This window comes from Apiotrichum porosum (genome assembly GCF_003942205.1).
Source record: "Apiotrichum porosum strain DSM 27194 chromosome Unknown scaffold_13, whole genome shotgun sequence".
Taxonomy (NCBI): domain Eukaryota; kingdom Fungi; phylum Basidiomycota; class Tremellomycetes; order Trichosporonales; family Trichosporonaceae; genus Apiotrichum; species Apiotrichum porosum.
This window is the reverse complement of record NW_021167120.1, coordinates 830757-845191: the sequence shown is the minus strand read 5'-3', so window position 1 is coordinate 845191 and position 14435 is coordinate 830757. Positions and strand designations below refer to the sequence as shown.

At 60.4% G+C, this 14435-nt stretch overlaps 7 protein-coding genes across 7 annotated transcripts; 3 read left to right on the top strand and 4 right to left on the bottom strand.

Moving 5' to 3' along the window:
- Nucleotides 1–446: 446 nt before the first annotated feature.
- Nucleotides 447–1743, bottom strand: EHS24_002736 (uncharacterized protein; the record flags this gene model as incomplete). Its single annotated transcript, XM_028618462.1, has 5 exons — nt 447–760; nt 917–1027; nt 1145–1391; nt 1447–1538; nt 1590–1743. 5 exons carry the CDS (start codon nt 1741–1743, stop codon nt 447–449), a joined length of 918 nt encoding a protein of 305 aa, XP_028473418.1.
- Nucleotides 1744–1988: 245 nt separating this feature from the next.
- On the top strand, nt 1989–2744 carry EHS24_002735 (uncharacterized protein; the record flags this gene model as incomplete). The annotated part of the gene is made up of 4 exons (XM_028618461.1): nt 1989–2093; nt 2260–2340; nt 2559–2672; nt 2724–2744. The coding sequence occupies 4 exons, from the start codon at nt 1989–1991 to the stop codon at nt 2742–2744; spliced, it is 321 nt and encodes a 106-aa protein (XP_028473417.1).
- Nucleotides 2745–3121: 377 nt separating this feature from the next.
- OCT1 (Mitochondrial intermediate peptidase) lies at nt 3122–5592 on the bottom strand (the record flags this gene model as incomplete). Its single annotated transcript, XM_028618460.1, has 3 exons — nt 3122–3681; nt 3738–3746; nt 3792–5592. The coding sequence occupies 3 exons, from the start codon at nt 5590–5592 to the stop codon at nt 3122–3124; spliced, it is 2370 nt and encodes a 789-aa protein (XP_028473416.1).
- A 906-nt stretch (nt 5593–6498) lies between these two features.
- On the bottom strand, nt 6499–8007 carry IDH1 (isocitrate dehydrogenase (NAD(+)) idh1; the record flags this gene model as incomplete). The annotated part of the gene is made up of 4 exons (XM_028618459.1): nt 6499–7508; nt 7682–7700; nt 7772–7819; nt 7945–8007. 4 exons carry the CDS (start codon nt 8005–8007, stop codon nt 6499–6501), a joined length of 1140 nt encoding a protein of 379 aa, XP_028473415.1.
- Nucleotides 8008–9372: 1365 nt separating this feature from the next.
- Nucleotides 9373–10724, top strand: EHS24_002732 (uncharacterized protein; the record flags this gene model as incomplete). Its single annotated transcript, XM_028618458.1, has 3 exons — nt 9373–9749; nt 9799–10606; nt 10656–10724. 3 exons carry the CDS (start codon nt 9373–9375, stop codon nt 10722–10724), a joined length of 1254 nt encoding a protein of 417 aa, XP_028473414.1.
- A 427-nt stretch (nt 10725–11151) lies between these two features.
- On the bottom strand, nt 11152–11416 carry EHS24_002731 (uncharacterized protein; the record flags this gene model as incomplete). Its single annotated transcript, XM_028618457.1, has 2 exons — nt 11152–11160; nt 11231–11416. 2 exons carry the CDS (start codon nt 11414–11416, stop codon nt 11152–11154), a joined length of 195 nt encoding a protein of 64 aa, XP_028473413.1.
- Nucleotides 11417–11678: 262 nt separating this feature from the next.
- On the top strand, nt 11679–14357 carry PEP7 (carboxypeptidase Y-deficient; the record flags this gene model as incomplete). Its single annotated transcript, XM_028618456.1, has 5 exons — nt 11679–12134; nt 12489–13050; nt 13088–13151; nt 13197–14180; nt 14240–14357. 5 exons carry the CDS (start codon nt 11679–11681, stop codon nt 14355–14357), a joined length of 2184 nt encoding a protein of 727 aa, XP_028473412.1.
- Nucleotides 14358–14435: the final 78 nt, after the last annotated feature.

Here is a 14435-nt window from a genome sequence, read left to right as displayed (position 1 = left end):
CGCGCAGAGGTGTGCCATTTGGAGTGACGACGTACTGGGAGCTGTAGCTATGGCTGCCCGTGGCAAGACGATACTGTACCATGCATAACTATGACTGTACGGAACTGTTTCTGGCCGAAACTTGGGCGTCGGAAGTAGCCATGAGCCACTGATCCACTGAACGTCGGTCTGGCAATGCCATGCACCTCGGCACGGGTCGACATACCCTCTCGTTCCTCAACATACTGGACCAGGCCCCCAACATTCGCGCCTGCAGCGGTGGAGACCACGTTAGAGGCAGCAGCAACTGACCCGGGTCACACACAAGACTTGACCCTTAACCGGACATTGACCCACCCTTTGCAGAAGACACACGCCGACTGCGTTCCGCCGTAAGTAAGACCAGATAGACTTTGCTCATCGACCTCTCTATATGGACTCTATGCATATACTAATATATCTAACACTTAATTCTTGGCAAGGACCGCAAAGTCACCCAGGCTTTCCACCACAAAGGTGGGCCGAATGTCGCTGGGCTCGGGTCCGTACACCTGGTCCTTGTGGGTGACACCTCCCATGACGAGCAGAGTCCTCACGTCGCTCCCCAAGCCAAACGCAATGTCTGTGAGCAGGTTGTCGCCGACCATGAGCGCGCGCTTGGGGTCGAAGTGGTGCTCGGCGATGATAGCGTCCATCATGTGCTTGTTGGGCTTGCCGATGACGGTGGGCTCGCGCTTGCCCTGGAGGGCGAAGACGAGAGGGGCCGAGAGAGAGCCAGAGCCTGAGGGAAAGTGTCAGTGACGTGCAAGGGACCGTGTTGACGGGAAAGGCAAGAGCAAGTGGGTCAGTAAAGGTGTGTAGTGGGTGGTAGGTAACGGCGATCACTGCCACCCGCCGATCCCACCCGCCGCACCCACATGCCACACAGTGTACGTACCAGGGTAGGTTGTGCCCGACGTGGGGAACACACGGTCCTGGTTCGTGAGGAGGAAGTGCACGTTGGGGTCGTCGCGGAGGTACGAGTAGGCCTTGCCAAGCTTCTTGTAGTCTGTGGTTGGTGTCAGCAGTGGCCCCACCAAAAACACCCTTGTCCCTTGCCGGCGGCAGTGGATGAGGGTCTCGGCCCAACTATTCACCCAACATCTTCGACCGCCGTCTTACTCACTGATACCAGAGTCAAAGCCGCAAAGAACAGCACCAATAGTCGGGTCCGCGGGGAAGTGGCTGAAGTCCATGCTGGGGATGAAGACGCGGTCCTCGGGGTCGGTACCGCCGCAGCGCTGGATGCCCACGGCGTCGAGCTCGTCCTCGAGTCCCTTTTCGCCAAGGACGTACACGCGCTTGTCCTTGGGGAAGTTGAGGATGCGGGACATGTACACCGCCGAAGCGTAGGCAGAGCCAAAGATCTCCTCCTGGGAAAGCAAGGTGAGCACGGGTGACTACCCAAGGAGCTGGTGTGGAGCTTACCTCGTAGGCCTCAATGCCGAGCTTGTCAAAGGTCGTCTTGTACATCTTGCGCGACTTGGTAGCGTTGTTGGTGACGAAGATGATCTTCTTTCCTGAACACAGGTCAGCAATGTGTTGGCGGGACTCTTTTCCACCTCACTCACCGGCATCGCGCATCAGCTGGAGGACGGTCTTGACGCCCTCGACGACGACGGGGCCATGGTAGATGACGCCGTCGCAGTCGAGGAGGAACGTGTCGACCGAGTCGAAGAGCTCCTTGTACTGCTCGGGCGAGGTGAGGAAGGGAGGAGGGGCCATGGTGCAAAGGGGATAAGAAATGGATGAATGAAAGGAGAAAAGAAAAGATGGTCAACGTCGGTCGGCTATCGCAATCTTGGGGGGTCGTGCCAAAAGGGGCTGCACCCCATCGCCCGCGCGTCCGCCAGATGCCGACGCGGGATCAGCCACAGCTGCTGACACGAACCACACACTTATTCTCCGGGCCGGCATCTCCGACCGGAATATGACTCACATCTCGTCCATCATCCATCCATCCATCAACAATGAGCACACAGGGACCCCCGGCAGACGCCAAGCAGGCCCAGGCCGCCGCTCTCCAGGAGATTGAGGCAGCACAGAGACGCAAGCGCGCGCTCGACATGAACCTCGTGAGTGCACAACCAAACAGTTTCGGTGTACTTTGGGTGGCGAAAAAAACAACACGTCGCGCGTCAGCGTCGGTCGCCCAGCGTACCCGCGTGTTTACCGAAAGCCATCGCGCCCGCGCACACGCCCTCTGCGTCATGTTGTGTGTATGCTGACCGCCCCATTCAGGCCAATGTCGAAGCGACGATTTGGGCCAACGAGGTGTCATATCTCGAGGACACGACAGCAAGCGGTGGTAACATCATCAAGGTGGGTGCTGAAGTGATCGCGGCGGCGACGTGATGGGGAACTCGTGATGTCGCTCCGCGGGTGGCAACCAAGGGAGGTCCATGCACCCGGAATCCCTGGTGGCCTGGTGGCCTGGTGGGCGAAGCGTTGTTACTGCTCTCGGCGACATTTGTCGACAGCCCGTTGCAGCTATGTGACCTCAACACCAGCACAGCCGCACTCGGAGCTAACGGAAACAGGGCTTCGAGTCATACCTCAAGCCGCCTACATCTTCGCACTCGCACCACAAGCGTAAAGTCGAGGCGACCGAGGACGACCGGTTGTTCAGCGGGAGCAGCGTGTCGTTCCATGAGGTGGGTAGCAGCTTTGCAAGGGCTATGCGACCCAAGCTGACATGGCTGCAGTCGATGCAGTCCCATCAGTAAATATCCCAGGTCACAGGACTGGACAGGCTCCCGCCTGCATTCGGTCAAGCGCTAGCCATGTTCGAACACTTTTCTTGCTGCTTGGATCGCGGCCGATTTTCTCTTGGACCATCTCTCACTTCCGGTCACTTGGGCTTCCTTGGTTTCTTGGCTTCCATATCCGGTGTCAAAACACCGCTTCTCCCCACTCTGTATTCCTGTAGCCCGATATATAATACCATTCTTTGAGGCGTGAAACGATGCATGGAAAGCAGCACACTGTGTTGCGCACGCTCCCTTGAACTATGCAGGTATGGAGTATGGAGACGACCACGGTCTAACCGACCGCCCTTTGGGCAGTTGAAAGCTATGCGGAGAACGGCCCCGGGCCGTCTTTTTTACTTGATATACCACCCACCAACCAACTCCATGGCCTTCTCATCACCCTTGGCGACGGCCTCGCCCTCCTCGCCGCCGACGACGTCGCCAACCATCTCCCATGGGTCCTTGCCGCCACCCCACTTGAGCAACTTGTTGCGCAACACGTCGCCCTGGTCGCGGCTTAGGGGATCATTCTCAAACAGAGTCGAGAAGACCTTGCCGGCAATGGCGCGGTCGAACAGGTACGAATAGTACGTCGCGCCGTAGCCGTACAGGTGGCCAAACTGGGTCTGCCACGCGGTGCCGTCGACGGGCGGGAAGACACCAACGTTGGTCTGGAGGTCCTGGTGGACGGCGGTCGAGTCGACAATCTCCCCGGGGGCAAGGCGGTGGTACTGCTGGTCCAGCATGGCCATCACGATCTGGCCGTGTGTCTCGACTGCGGCAAAGGACTGCTGCAGCGACAGGTGCTGGGCCAGGAGGGGCATGGGCAGGGGTTCACCCGTCGAGTAGTGCGAGGCGAACATGGACAGGACAGCGGGGACGAGACAAAGTGCTCCATGAGGATGGAGGGGAGCTCGACAAAGTCGGTCGCGCAGCGGGTTCCGGAAACATTGTGGTACTCTGTCCTACCAATCATGGCTGCAATTGTCAGCTGACGGCGCTTTTCTACTATCCTCAACTCACAGTGCATAGCGTGTCCCATCTCATGGAACAGCGTCTCCACCTCGTGCCAGCCGAGAAGAGCCGGCCTGTCGCGCTCAACCGTACCAAAGTCGGTGGTAAGGACCACAATGGGGAGCTGGTACTTGCCCTCGCGACCAGGGGAGCTGTCGCCCTCCGTCTCGAGGCCGGGGCCGAAACGCGCGTCCCAGCCCTCAGGCAAACGGTCGCCGGCAAGGTCGTCGTCATCGACACGGCGGCTGCAGCGAACCGTGTAATGCGCAGCGTTAGGTGGCTTGCCATCACGCGAGAACAGGTCACAGTAGATAATACCAATCAGGCCTTCCTTTTCGTCCACAACATCCAGGCGGCGGACCGACGGGTGCCACACTTCTCCGGGAGAGACGGCGGCGGGGCGGAAAGAGATACCGTACAGCCTGGAAAACAGGCGGGAGAGGCCACGCAAGACTGTGCCGGTCGAAAAGTATGGTGCCAGGGGGGACAGTGAGGCCGGGGCAAGCGAGGTCATGTACTTTTCCGTAAAGAAGTCGCGATCCCATGCGCTCATGGGAGGGAAGTGGGCCTGGCTGTCGTTACCGGTGATGCTCATCGACTTGAGGCGCTGGAGGACGGAGACGTCGGCGAGGGCAGAGGTCTTGTGGTGCTCTGCCAGCGACGTCAAGAATCCCCAGACGTTTTCGGGATTCTTGGCCATCTTGTCCACAAGCGCGACTTCGGCCCAGTTACTGCGTCCAAGCACGCCCGCGAGCTCGGCACGCTGGGCGAGCATTTCTTCCAACACGCCGACACGCTCCGGGTCCGCGCGCGAGTTGCCCACATACGCCAGGCGGCGCGCCTCGCCGTCCTTGGCGTAGCGGACGATCATCTGCGCCTCCCATGATCCGGGGACAACAAGGGCCTTGCCGCGACGATGGGGCAGCGAGTGGATAAACTGGGGGCCGAGGCCGTCCAGCATGCGTTCCGGCTCGGGAATCTCGATCAGTGGCTCCGGGGAGGGTCCGCTCGAGGCGGCGGTGAGGAAAGTGCGTCCCAGGGACAAGAGTGAGTCGGAGAGCTCGACAAAGCGTGCCCTCACTTGCGGGGGCAGGTCGATTCCGCTCTTTTCAAAGTCGCGCAGGAAAGTCAGAGCGACCTGTCGCTCGGCGTGACTGAGCGGCTTGGCGTGGTTGGCGTCCAGCGTCGCCGCCAGAGCCTCAAACAGCCCGCGGTCGGTGTTGAGCCCGTTCATGAACGAGCACAACCGTTCGTACGCCCTGTCCGCCTCGGCCACCCAGTTCCTGTCTGGGTGAGCGTTGCGTACGAGCTCGCACATGTCAATGACGCCGCAGAGCAAGTCGCTCAGCCGGTCAAGGTTCTTCACCACTTCGCGAAGCTCGATGCCCGTAGGGTCGCTCTGTGCGCGTGCGATGCGCTCCACAATAGCCTGCGCGTGGACGAGCGTCCGGTCGGTGAGGGCGCGCAGGTTGCGCGGCTGCGTGAGCGGGCCAAGCGTGAAGAGGCCAGTTGGGGTCGACGTGCGAGGCGTGTACGTGCTGTCAAAGAGGTGGCGAACGTCGTCGTCGTTGACTGCCGCTGTCGAGACTGGTGTCGAGGCAGGTGCCGAAGCGGCCGCAGCGTATGCTGAGGGGGGAGGCACAGGCTGGGCGGCGGTGGCCATGCGGTCGCGCGAGGGGCCGGCAGCAGCAAATCCGCGCTGCAAAGCAGGCGCTCCGCCAGCTGCAGTGCGCGCATGTCGCAGGATACCCCTTTGAGAGGCGCGCATGCCTGCCCGGAGAGCGGTGGTGGGGAGGCCTCGAGCGGCCATTGTGTGGTGACTGGGGAGTGAGGAAGTGGGAGGTTGTGAAATGGGCCCCTTGTGACAAGCAGAGGGCTAACAAAGGGTGCGCGGGGGTGGAGGCAAAGTGGCAAGGGACAGGTGGCGACGTCGCCTTGGCTGGACAGCGAATCCCTCCCCCGCTTCTATCCATTCCCTCTTGCATTGTGCTCGGTGATCAGTGATCAGTGGGCTGTCTGGACCGTGAATATGTAACGGGAAAGATTGCAGCTACTGTCACTAGTAGGTGTGTGTGTTGGCATCAAATTATCGGTACCGGCTTTTCACTCCGTATCTCGGATCGTCGGAGCATCCCGCCTAGCCGAGACTCTAATGTTCACCATCGCTATCAACAAGGGCAACATTGTCAGTCTTGATGGTCTGTGTCAGCTCTATCCAGCTCCTTTTAGCTGCCAAGGATCCTTAGGCCCTATAGGTGCACTAACGCCCCGCTTTCCTTTCTGCTGTTCATTGCGACGCTTTCAGAACGATGTTGCTCGTGCTCTTGAAACGTAATGCAAGCCCTCCAAACGGTACCTCAAGCATCTTCTCCCGTGGTCCTCTTGCCCGCCAATTCGCCACCCCATCAGCAAGCGTGGGAGACAGAGGACTTGAAGGTCCTTGTACCGCGCTCAGGTCCTCCCTCCGCCCGGAGCCAGGTTCCTAGTTGCATCGCGCACACCAGCAGCGTGCTCTTGCTACCAAAGTAAGCCAGGGCTGCTCTTGTACTTCCACAGATGCATGCTACAGCTGTACATCCGATTTTAACCTAGCAAGAACCGTAGTATTCTCGTTGAGGGGGTGGGGGGATGGGGTTGTCGTTGTTGTTGGGGATAAGGGGGGAGAGAGTTTTTGGGTGATAAACCTAAGCCATAAGTTTCCTTTCGATGCAAGAGATTAGATGAGGGCCTTGCGGAGGACGGCCGAGGTGAACTCGGTGGTGGTGGTGGTGCCACCGACGTCGGCGGTGCGGTGGTTGCCCTCGGCAATGACGTCGTAGACCGACGAAGCGAGGAGGTTGGCCTGCTCGTCGAGGCCGAGGTGACGGAGGAGCATGGTCGACGAGAGGAGGAGGGCGGTAGGGTTGGCCTTGTTCTTGCCCATAATGTCCTTGCCGATGTGACGGCATCCGGGCTCGAAGAGGGCGTACTCGCGGCCAAAGTTGCAGCCGGGAACGACACCGGGGCCGCCAACGAGACCGGCACCAATGTTGGAGATGATGTTACCGTAAAGGTTGGGGAGGACGACAACGTCGAACTGCTGGGGCTTCGAGACGAGCTGCATCGAGGCGTTGTCGACAATCATCGAGTCGAACTTGATGCCAGTGTGGCCGTACTCCTCCTCAGCAATGCGCTTGCAGGTGTTGAGGAAAAGACCGTCACCGAGCTTCATGATGTTGGCCTTGTGGACGCAGGTAACCTTCTTGCGGTTGTTCTTGATGGCAAAGTCAAAGGCGAAGCGGGCAATGCGCTCGGCCTTGGCGCGGGTGGTGACCTTGAGCGACTCCACGACACCGGGGTACGACTGGTGCTCGAGACCCGAGTACTCGCCCTCGGTGTTCTCACGGATGATGGCAAAGTCGACGTTGTCGTGGCGGGTAGGGAAGCCGGGGAGGGTCTTGCAGACAACAACCGAGGCGTAAATGTCAAGGGTCTGACGCATGGCGACGTTCCACGAGTTGTGGCCCGACTGAGCCATGGGGGTGTAGAGGATACCCTTGAGGCCGACCTTGTTGCGCTTCAGCGACTCGAGCGACTCCTGGAAGGCGGCGTCGGTGACGTTGTCACCCGAAACGTCGTACTGCTCCCACTCGACGGGGACCTTGAGGGCCTCGAAGACCTCCTTGACCGAGTTGGCGACCTCGGGGCCGATACCGTCACCGGGGATGAGGGTGCAGGTGTACTTGCCTGTGAACGTGTTAGCGAAAAAGCTTTGCTTGGCAAAGAACGAGCTCGCGCGCGTGCAAGGCCGGTCTCCAGCCTCCAGATGTGTTTTCCCTCTGCCACGCAGTGGTCTGACAGAGCTAGAGAGCTAGAAACCAAACATTGCAGGCGCGGGCAAGTGTTGATGGGACACTAACCGCCAAACTTGGCAGGCAGCTGTTATCTCGTTAGCCACACTGCAATCTCTCCTGGGGCCCTTTTCGGCGGCCTGTTGCATTCAAACTTACACGCTGCTCCTCGGTGAGGGTGGCCATGGTGCGGGCGACGGGGACGCGCTGTAGGTAAAACGCATGAGGAGGGTAGCAAGTGTAGAGGAAGCGGAGCGACAATGTCAGTGAACTGTCAAATTTGTTGTTGGGATTGGAGGAAAGGGGGGTGGGCTGGGAGCAACGTCACTCACCTGGGCGCGGGTAGCGGTGCGGAGAGCACCCGAGGCCGAGGCGCGGACAGAGTTGGTGAACATGGTGGGAGGGGTGGGTGAGGTGGATGGGGAGGAGTGGGGGGAAGAGAAGTGAGATGGAAGGTGTGGATGAGAGAAAGAGTGCTGGAAGGGGGGGGGCGGGGGGATGCAGCGAGAGCAGTTGTGACGACGACAATCGCACCTGAGGGTCTGCAAGGGAAGAGGGGGAACGAGGGACAACCGGCCGAGAATCCGACCAAGTCCGCGCTGCCAAACGCTGCCAACAGGCTCCAGCTCGGGTTTTGATCCCGCAAGTCCATGTATCGCCGTGCAGCGCCGTCATTACCCAGCCCTGCTGCATGGGCCAGTGCCGCCGGGAAGCTCGACCCCCGTGCTCAAGAGGACCGGACGCCATGGACAAGGGGCCAACTGGGAGATGCCAATGCCGCAACAGAGACGAGGCCGAAATGGGTGACCAGTTGGGCAAACACAGTATTTCTGCCACAAGAAATTTGAGCCATTGCGTTGTGTGTTTCTCGTCGGGGCATTAGCATTGTTAGCGCCAACCCATTTGAATTTGCAGCGCCCGCGTCTTGGCCATGTTGTGATCTCGTGACGGTCTCTCGGTGCCTGTCTCTCATGATTCACTTTGATTACTCCAATCTCGCATCAGCGAGGACCTGTATTGTCTTCGTCTGTTCAGCCAACGATCGCATCAAGGTGGGAGTGAGCTGCTGTTTACCCTCTGCGCCCTCGAAGAGCAGATACTCGTATGTTGCTACCTGCCACGTCTTTTCCACCTTCCTTCCTTCCTTGCGCAGCCGCGCTTTCAGCCAGACGCGCTAATGGGACACCACTACCGCACTGCCCAGCGTTCATTGCCGCAATTAGTACCGCACTACGCAGTCAGAACAGCAGGATACATGCGCTGGCCGCATAGGCCGAGCAGCATATGAGCAGTTAAAGCACCTCTGGCATGCGAGACCACGCGGTTCGCCCGAAACCCTCAGAGCAGTGGGCCCTTCACCCAGCATCCCTTCCAGTGGCACCGGTGCGTTGGCCGACAATCTCCGCGACCAGGTTTGGCAACGTGCTAGCTGCCACTGATGCATGGTACGTCGGAGTGCAGCGCAGGCCGTCACAAGCCACACATACACGCTGGACGCTGATTCCTGGTCGACGACAATGAAAGTCGGACTGAAGGATAACGCTCGTTCATCTGCGCTCTGGATGTTGCTGAACGAAAGCTTTCGGGCGTGCGGCCATAGCCGCCGAACCGCCGGCAAGATATCAACAGTGTGTGTGCCTGAAGATGCCAATGCAAAGATGGTTAAGAGCCCACGTGGCAAAAGGGGGAGGATTACACAAGCTATTTACAAAAACGCTCAGTGTAATCAACCACAGACTCCATTAGAAAAGACAATTCTAATGCCGCCCGAAAAGTTGAGAATCTCGGCCTCCAACCCTTTGGCCACCTACTTTGGCCTGTTTTTGTTGCTCAACGCACAGTCCATGCTCGCGCACGCCCGACGCGGACTCACCAGACTCATACATATCCCCACTCTCTCTCGCCGCAACATGTCCTCCGCTATTGCCTCCGAGGTCGCCACTCCTCACGACACACCTGGCAGCGCTACCCCCGTCGCCGACGTCGAGGTCGACGCTTCCGCCGAGGCTGGTCCCTCGAACGGTGTCCGCATGAGCGTCATTGACAAGTGGCTCAAGCCCAACGGTCCCCCCAAGGGAACCTCTTTTGGAGCGCGTAAGCTCGGTGGCGAGGACGATGTGTGGGCCAACAACGCCTGGTAAGTGACCTTGTCCTGCCCCCCAAGCTCGTTACTGACCACTGTCTAGGGACCACGCCGAGCTCCCGGACGACTTTGACCAGCGCGCGGCCGAGATTATGGAGCAGCACAAGTCCAACCCTGTCCCCGAGGACAAGACTGCCGACTATAACGCTCGCCCCGCGGCGTTCTGGAACAAGTTTTACTCCCACCACGCCGACCAGTTCTTCAAGGACCGCAGGTGGCTGCCTCTCGAGTTCCCCGAGCTCGTGGCGTGCTGCGAGCCCGAGGCTGGTCCCAAGACTGTGCTCGAGGTCGGCTGTGGTGCGGGAAACACCGTCTTCCCTTTGTTGATGCACAACGAGAACCCCGACCTCCGCCTCGTGGCCACCGACTACTCGTCGACGGCCGTCAACGTCGTCAAGCGCGGCGAGCTCTACCCCAAGGCGCCCCACGGTATTGGCGAGATCCGCGCCGCCGTGTGGGACATTACGTCCAAGCCTGACCCCGAGTCTGGTGTCGACTACTCTCTCCCCGAGGGCGTCGAGCCCGGATCCATCGACGTGCTGACTGTCATCTACGTTCTGTCGGCTCTCCACCCCAAGGAGTGGGAGCAGGCCATGCACAACCTCTACACCGCCCTCAAGCCCGGAGGTCTCCTCTGTGTTCGTGACTACGGCCGCCACGACCTCGCCCAGCTGCGTATCAAGAAGGAGCGTCTGCTGGACGTCGAGAACTTTTACATTCGCGGCGACGGCACCCGCGTCTACTTCTTTGAAAAGGAGCAGCTGGGCGGTCTGATGACCGCCCCGCCTCGCGGTGAGGCTGAGGACAAGCACATGTTCGAGATCAGCCAGCTTGCCGAGGACCGTCGCTTGGTACGTATGGATATAGTTTCCCCCGTGATACCTGCTGACCCATCACCAGTTGGTGAACCGCAAGGAGAAGCTGCAGATGTATCGCATCTGGCTCCAGGCCAAGGCCTACAAGCAGTAAGGGCCTGCGACAGCGACAGCCACAGCGGTAACGTCTGTGGTTGCGCAAACAATTGTACTGCCCTTTGGGATATGCATTCTTGGCACTTTGGACAGACACTGCGGCGAGAGGACATGGAGTGTAGTCCCTCTATCACTAGAGGGACCACGACACATTGCAACGACGACGTGCGGGGATCGTGGAGAGCATTTTGCTTGTCAGTGCGATGCCCATTCAATGCAAATGCCTGACATAGTGCGACACAAGGATATGAGAACGATATGACATGGAACTCCAGTATATGCATTCTGACATGCCTGCTAATGAGTCCCGCCGTGGACCGTGGACGGCTCGGAGCGCTCGGTGCAGTAATACAACATTGGTCGGTCGAGGTGGACTTGTGGAAGGGTCGTGTCTGGGACGAGTGAAGGTCGGTACGCTGCCTGGTTTACTTCTTCTGTAGAGGTATCAGCTTACAACCCATACACCGTACCTCGAAATGGAGCAGCTCCCCCAATGCCACTCACCTCGGCCTCCTTCTTCTCAGCCTTGGCACGCATCATCCTGCGCTTCTTGGCCTTGGGGCCGGCAGACTCTTCGACCACACGCTCAGGCTCAGCCTGGGGGACAGGCTTGCTAGCGGCCTTGGCCATCTTGGAGACGGCCTTTTGCTTTTGCGTAGGACGCTTCATGAGCTTTGCGGAGCGGCCCATTGTGACGAGGTTGTTGGAGCGAGATGGATGAAAGGTGCTGGTGGAAATTGTTTTCGACGTTTTTGGGTGGCAATTAGAAAAGCGGGCATCTCAATGCTTACGTAAAGGCCTTATATCTATAAGCGGGACCTAACAACCCACCCATCGCGATGGCCCCGCAACGAAGGCCGAATGCGTGTGCATGCGTGCGGTGCGACGATGACGTGCCCCTCAACACCTCTCTCGCTCTCCTTCTTCACAACAATACATCTGTGAAAGAGTCATGGCAGCAGCCGGGTCCAGCACGCCACCGCGGCGCGCGTTTGGAAGCGGTGCCAGCGCCGCCAGCAACTCCACCACCAACGCGGCAAGACGAACCGACTCGGCAGCGTCTGTCGCCAAGCAACGGCCCGAGAGTATCACTTCCTTTGCCCAAGTCGTCGCCGCTGCTCAGCAGCAGCAATCGAGTCTCCCATTACCCAAATCCAGTTCGAGCGGGACACTGTCTGCCCCCCAGCCCAACCACCCACCGCATTCCGCACTGGGTAGCAGCCCCGGGTCGGTGAGCTCGGTCGCATTTGTTGGTGGGCGGGAGCGGTCCACCTCCAACTCGAGCACGGGGGCCATTGCCGTCGAGCGCGCGAGCCAGTGGCTCTCGGCACTCGCCCCCCGTGGTGAAGGACGAGGACGAGAGTTTCTCACATCGACACTGAGCGGCGTAGCGACCGTGGCCAGCACGGTGGGCCAGGAAGTGAATGGATTCATCAACCGCCCACCTGGTGGAGGACACTCCCGACCCAACTCGTTCTCGGCGTCCAGCCCTCCCGATGGGGTTGTGCCAGTGCCAAGGACTCGAGGGGGTCACGCACGACGAGACTCGGCAGGTGCAGTGACTGCCTTGGGATTACAGCGTACGATATCGCCTGTACCCCTCAACGCCAATGGGAACGGCAACGGAAACGGCGCAGCAGGAGGGCGACGGATACCACAGCCTGCCAACATGAGCCGACTGGGCGGGGGCACGAGTCACCAGTCCCTAACGAGCCATACGTCCCACACAAGTTTGACGAGTCCGTTGACGAGCCCGACACAGGGCACTTTCCACCGCACAGCACAGCACTCCGCCACCCTCCCGCCTCCCACCTCGTCCTCGTCCTCGTCCTCCACTCCTCGTCCCACCTCCCCCAGCGCCCTCTCCACCACGTCCACAGGGACAGCGACAGGTCCAGCCCCGCGGCGCGGGTCGCACCACCGCGCAAACTCACTCGGCGCCGTCGGGGCCCTCGCCACCTCGCCAGCCCTCTCAGCAGCAGGTACCGGCCGTGTCCGCGCCGCCGGCATGCCGTACAAGATCGGGTTCCAGCCCAGCGGTGTGCGGAGCGACCGGACGGCCGAATTTATGATGGAGCGGCGAACACTGAGTATCGAGAGGGATAAGGAGGAGGGCCGTCTGGGAAGGCGGTGGGCCAAGCTCGTCGACCTGCACTTCAACCCCAATTTCCAGACACCCATCGGCGCGGCAGCGGCAGGCCTCACGCGGTCGCCTAGTTCGAGCAACTCGCTTACGGGGGCGCTGGATTCGTTCAACCCCAAAGAGGTCTGGAAGGGGCTCAAGATGGCCACAGGGCCGAATCCAGAAGAAGCGCGCAAGAGAGGTGAGCTATGGACCAACGATTGCAGCTGACAAGATAGCCACCGAGCAAGGGATCGTCAAGTGGGAAGACGATGCAGATGTCAAAAAGTGCCGTATTTGCCAGTGAGTTATTATACATGAAATGAAGTGTTCCAGCTCACACAGCAGAGCGTCATTCTCTCTGTCTACACGCAAGCACCACTGCCGCCTGTGTGGCCGCATTGTGTGCTCCCTCCCGCCAACACCGCCTGCCCTCCTCGCCGTCCAGATGCAGCTCTTCGCGCCCGCTGACGCGGGTGCCGCTCACGACCTGCACACCTTGCCCGTGACCGCCGCGCAGGCGGCCCTGCCCCCCGGGACCAGGCGCGAGAAGTGCTCTCTCCTCCTGGTAGCCGACTGGAAGACGGGCCGCGGCGAGGAGGTGGACGAGGGCTTTGTCGGGTGGATGACGCTCGAGGGCGCCGACGAAAAGGGCGACCCGGCGATCCGCAATGCCAAGAAACGTGCCGCAGCCGCGCACGCGCGCCGCGCCTCGCGCGACTCGAACAAGGTGCTGATCGAGTCGCGCGCGTCCACCCCGCTCCCGCAGCAGCCCCTCGAGGTGCCCGTGCACGGCGTGCGGTGCTGTCGGGAATGCTGGACGGTCGTGTCGCGCAAACACAAGATTGCCGAGCGGTCGCGCACCACGCCGTTTACACGCCTGTACGTGGCGCTGCGGGCGATCCAGAGCGAGATCGACAGTGTCCTGCCCGAGTTTGAAGAGCAGCTCGCGGCGCACCAGCAATCGGGTAAAGAGGACGCCGAGCCAGACGACGACCTGCTCGATGCGCACAAGCACCTCGTGGCCTTGCTGGGACAATACGACGTTGTGGCAAAACGCATCGCCAACCTCCCCTGCGCCGAGGGCGGGTCGCAGGGTCAAGTCCAGGCCGCGCTCGCCCGGTCGGCCGCGACGGTCCTCGCGCGGGCCATGGCGAGCATACAGGAACTGCCCAAACTCCAGCGCCGCGCGGCGGCCGCTCGCCAGAAGAACATGGTCGTCATTGAGAGTTCCATGAGCGACGTGCTCAAGGCGGGCGGGGTGCGCGAGGACGAGGCCGAGGACGTCGCGCAGGCCCTGCAGCCGCTTCTGGAGCAGCAGGCGCAGTTGGAGTGAGTAGGCCATGGTAGCCGTCTGTAATCGAACGACACAGCTGACTCGCCGTCCTTAGGTCCTTCATCGCCGAAGCCAACGCTCAGCGCAAGTACGACGACTCGCGCTCGCTCGCCGCTGCGCTCTCGGAGATTGAGGCTGAGATTGCGCGGCTCACGGCGAGTGCACTCAAGTAACGAAACAAGGGTATCGGCCGCGTACGCCGCGCGTCGCGCGCCACGACACGACAGGGTGGCAGGATGACAAGACGAGAC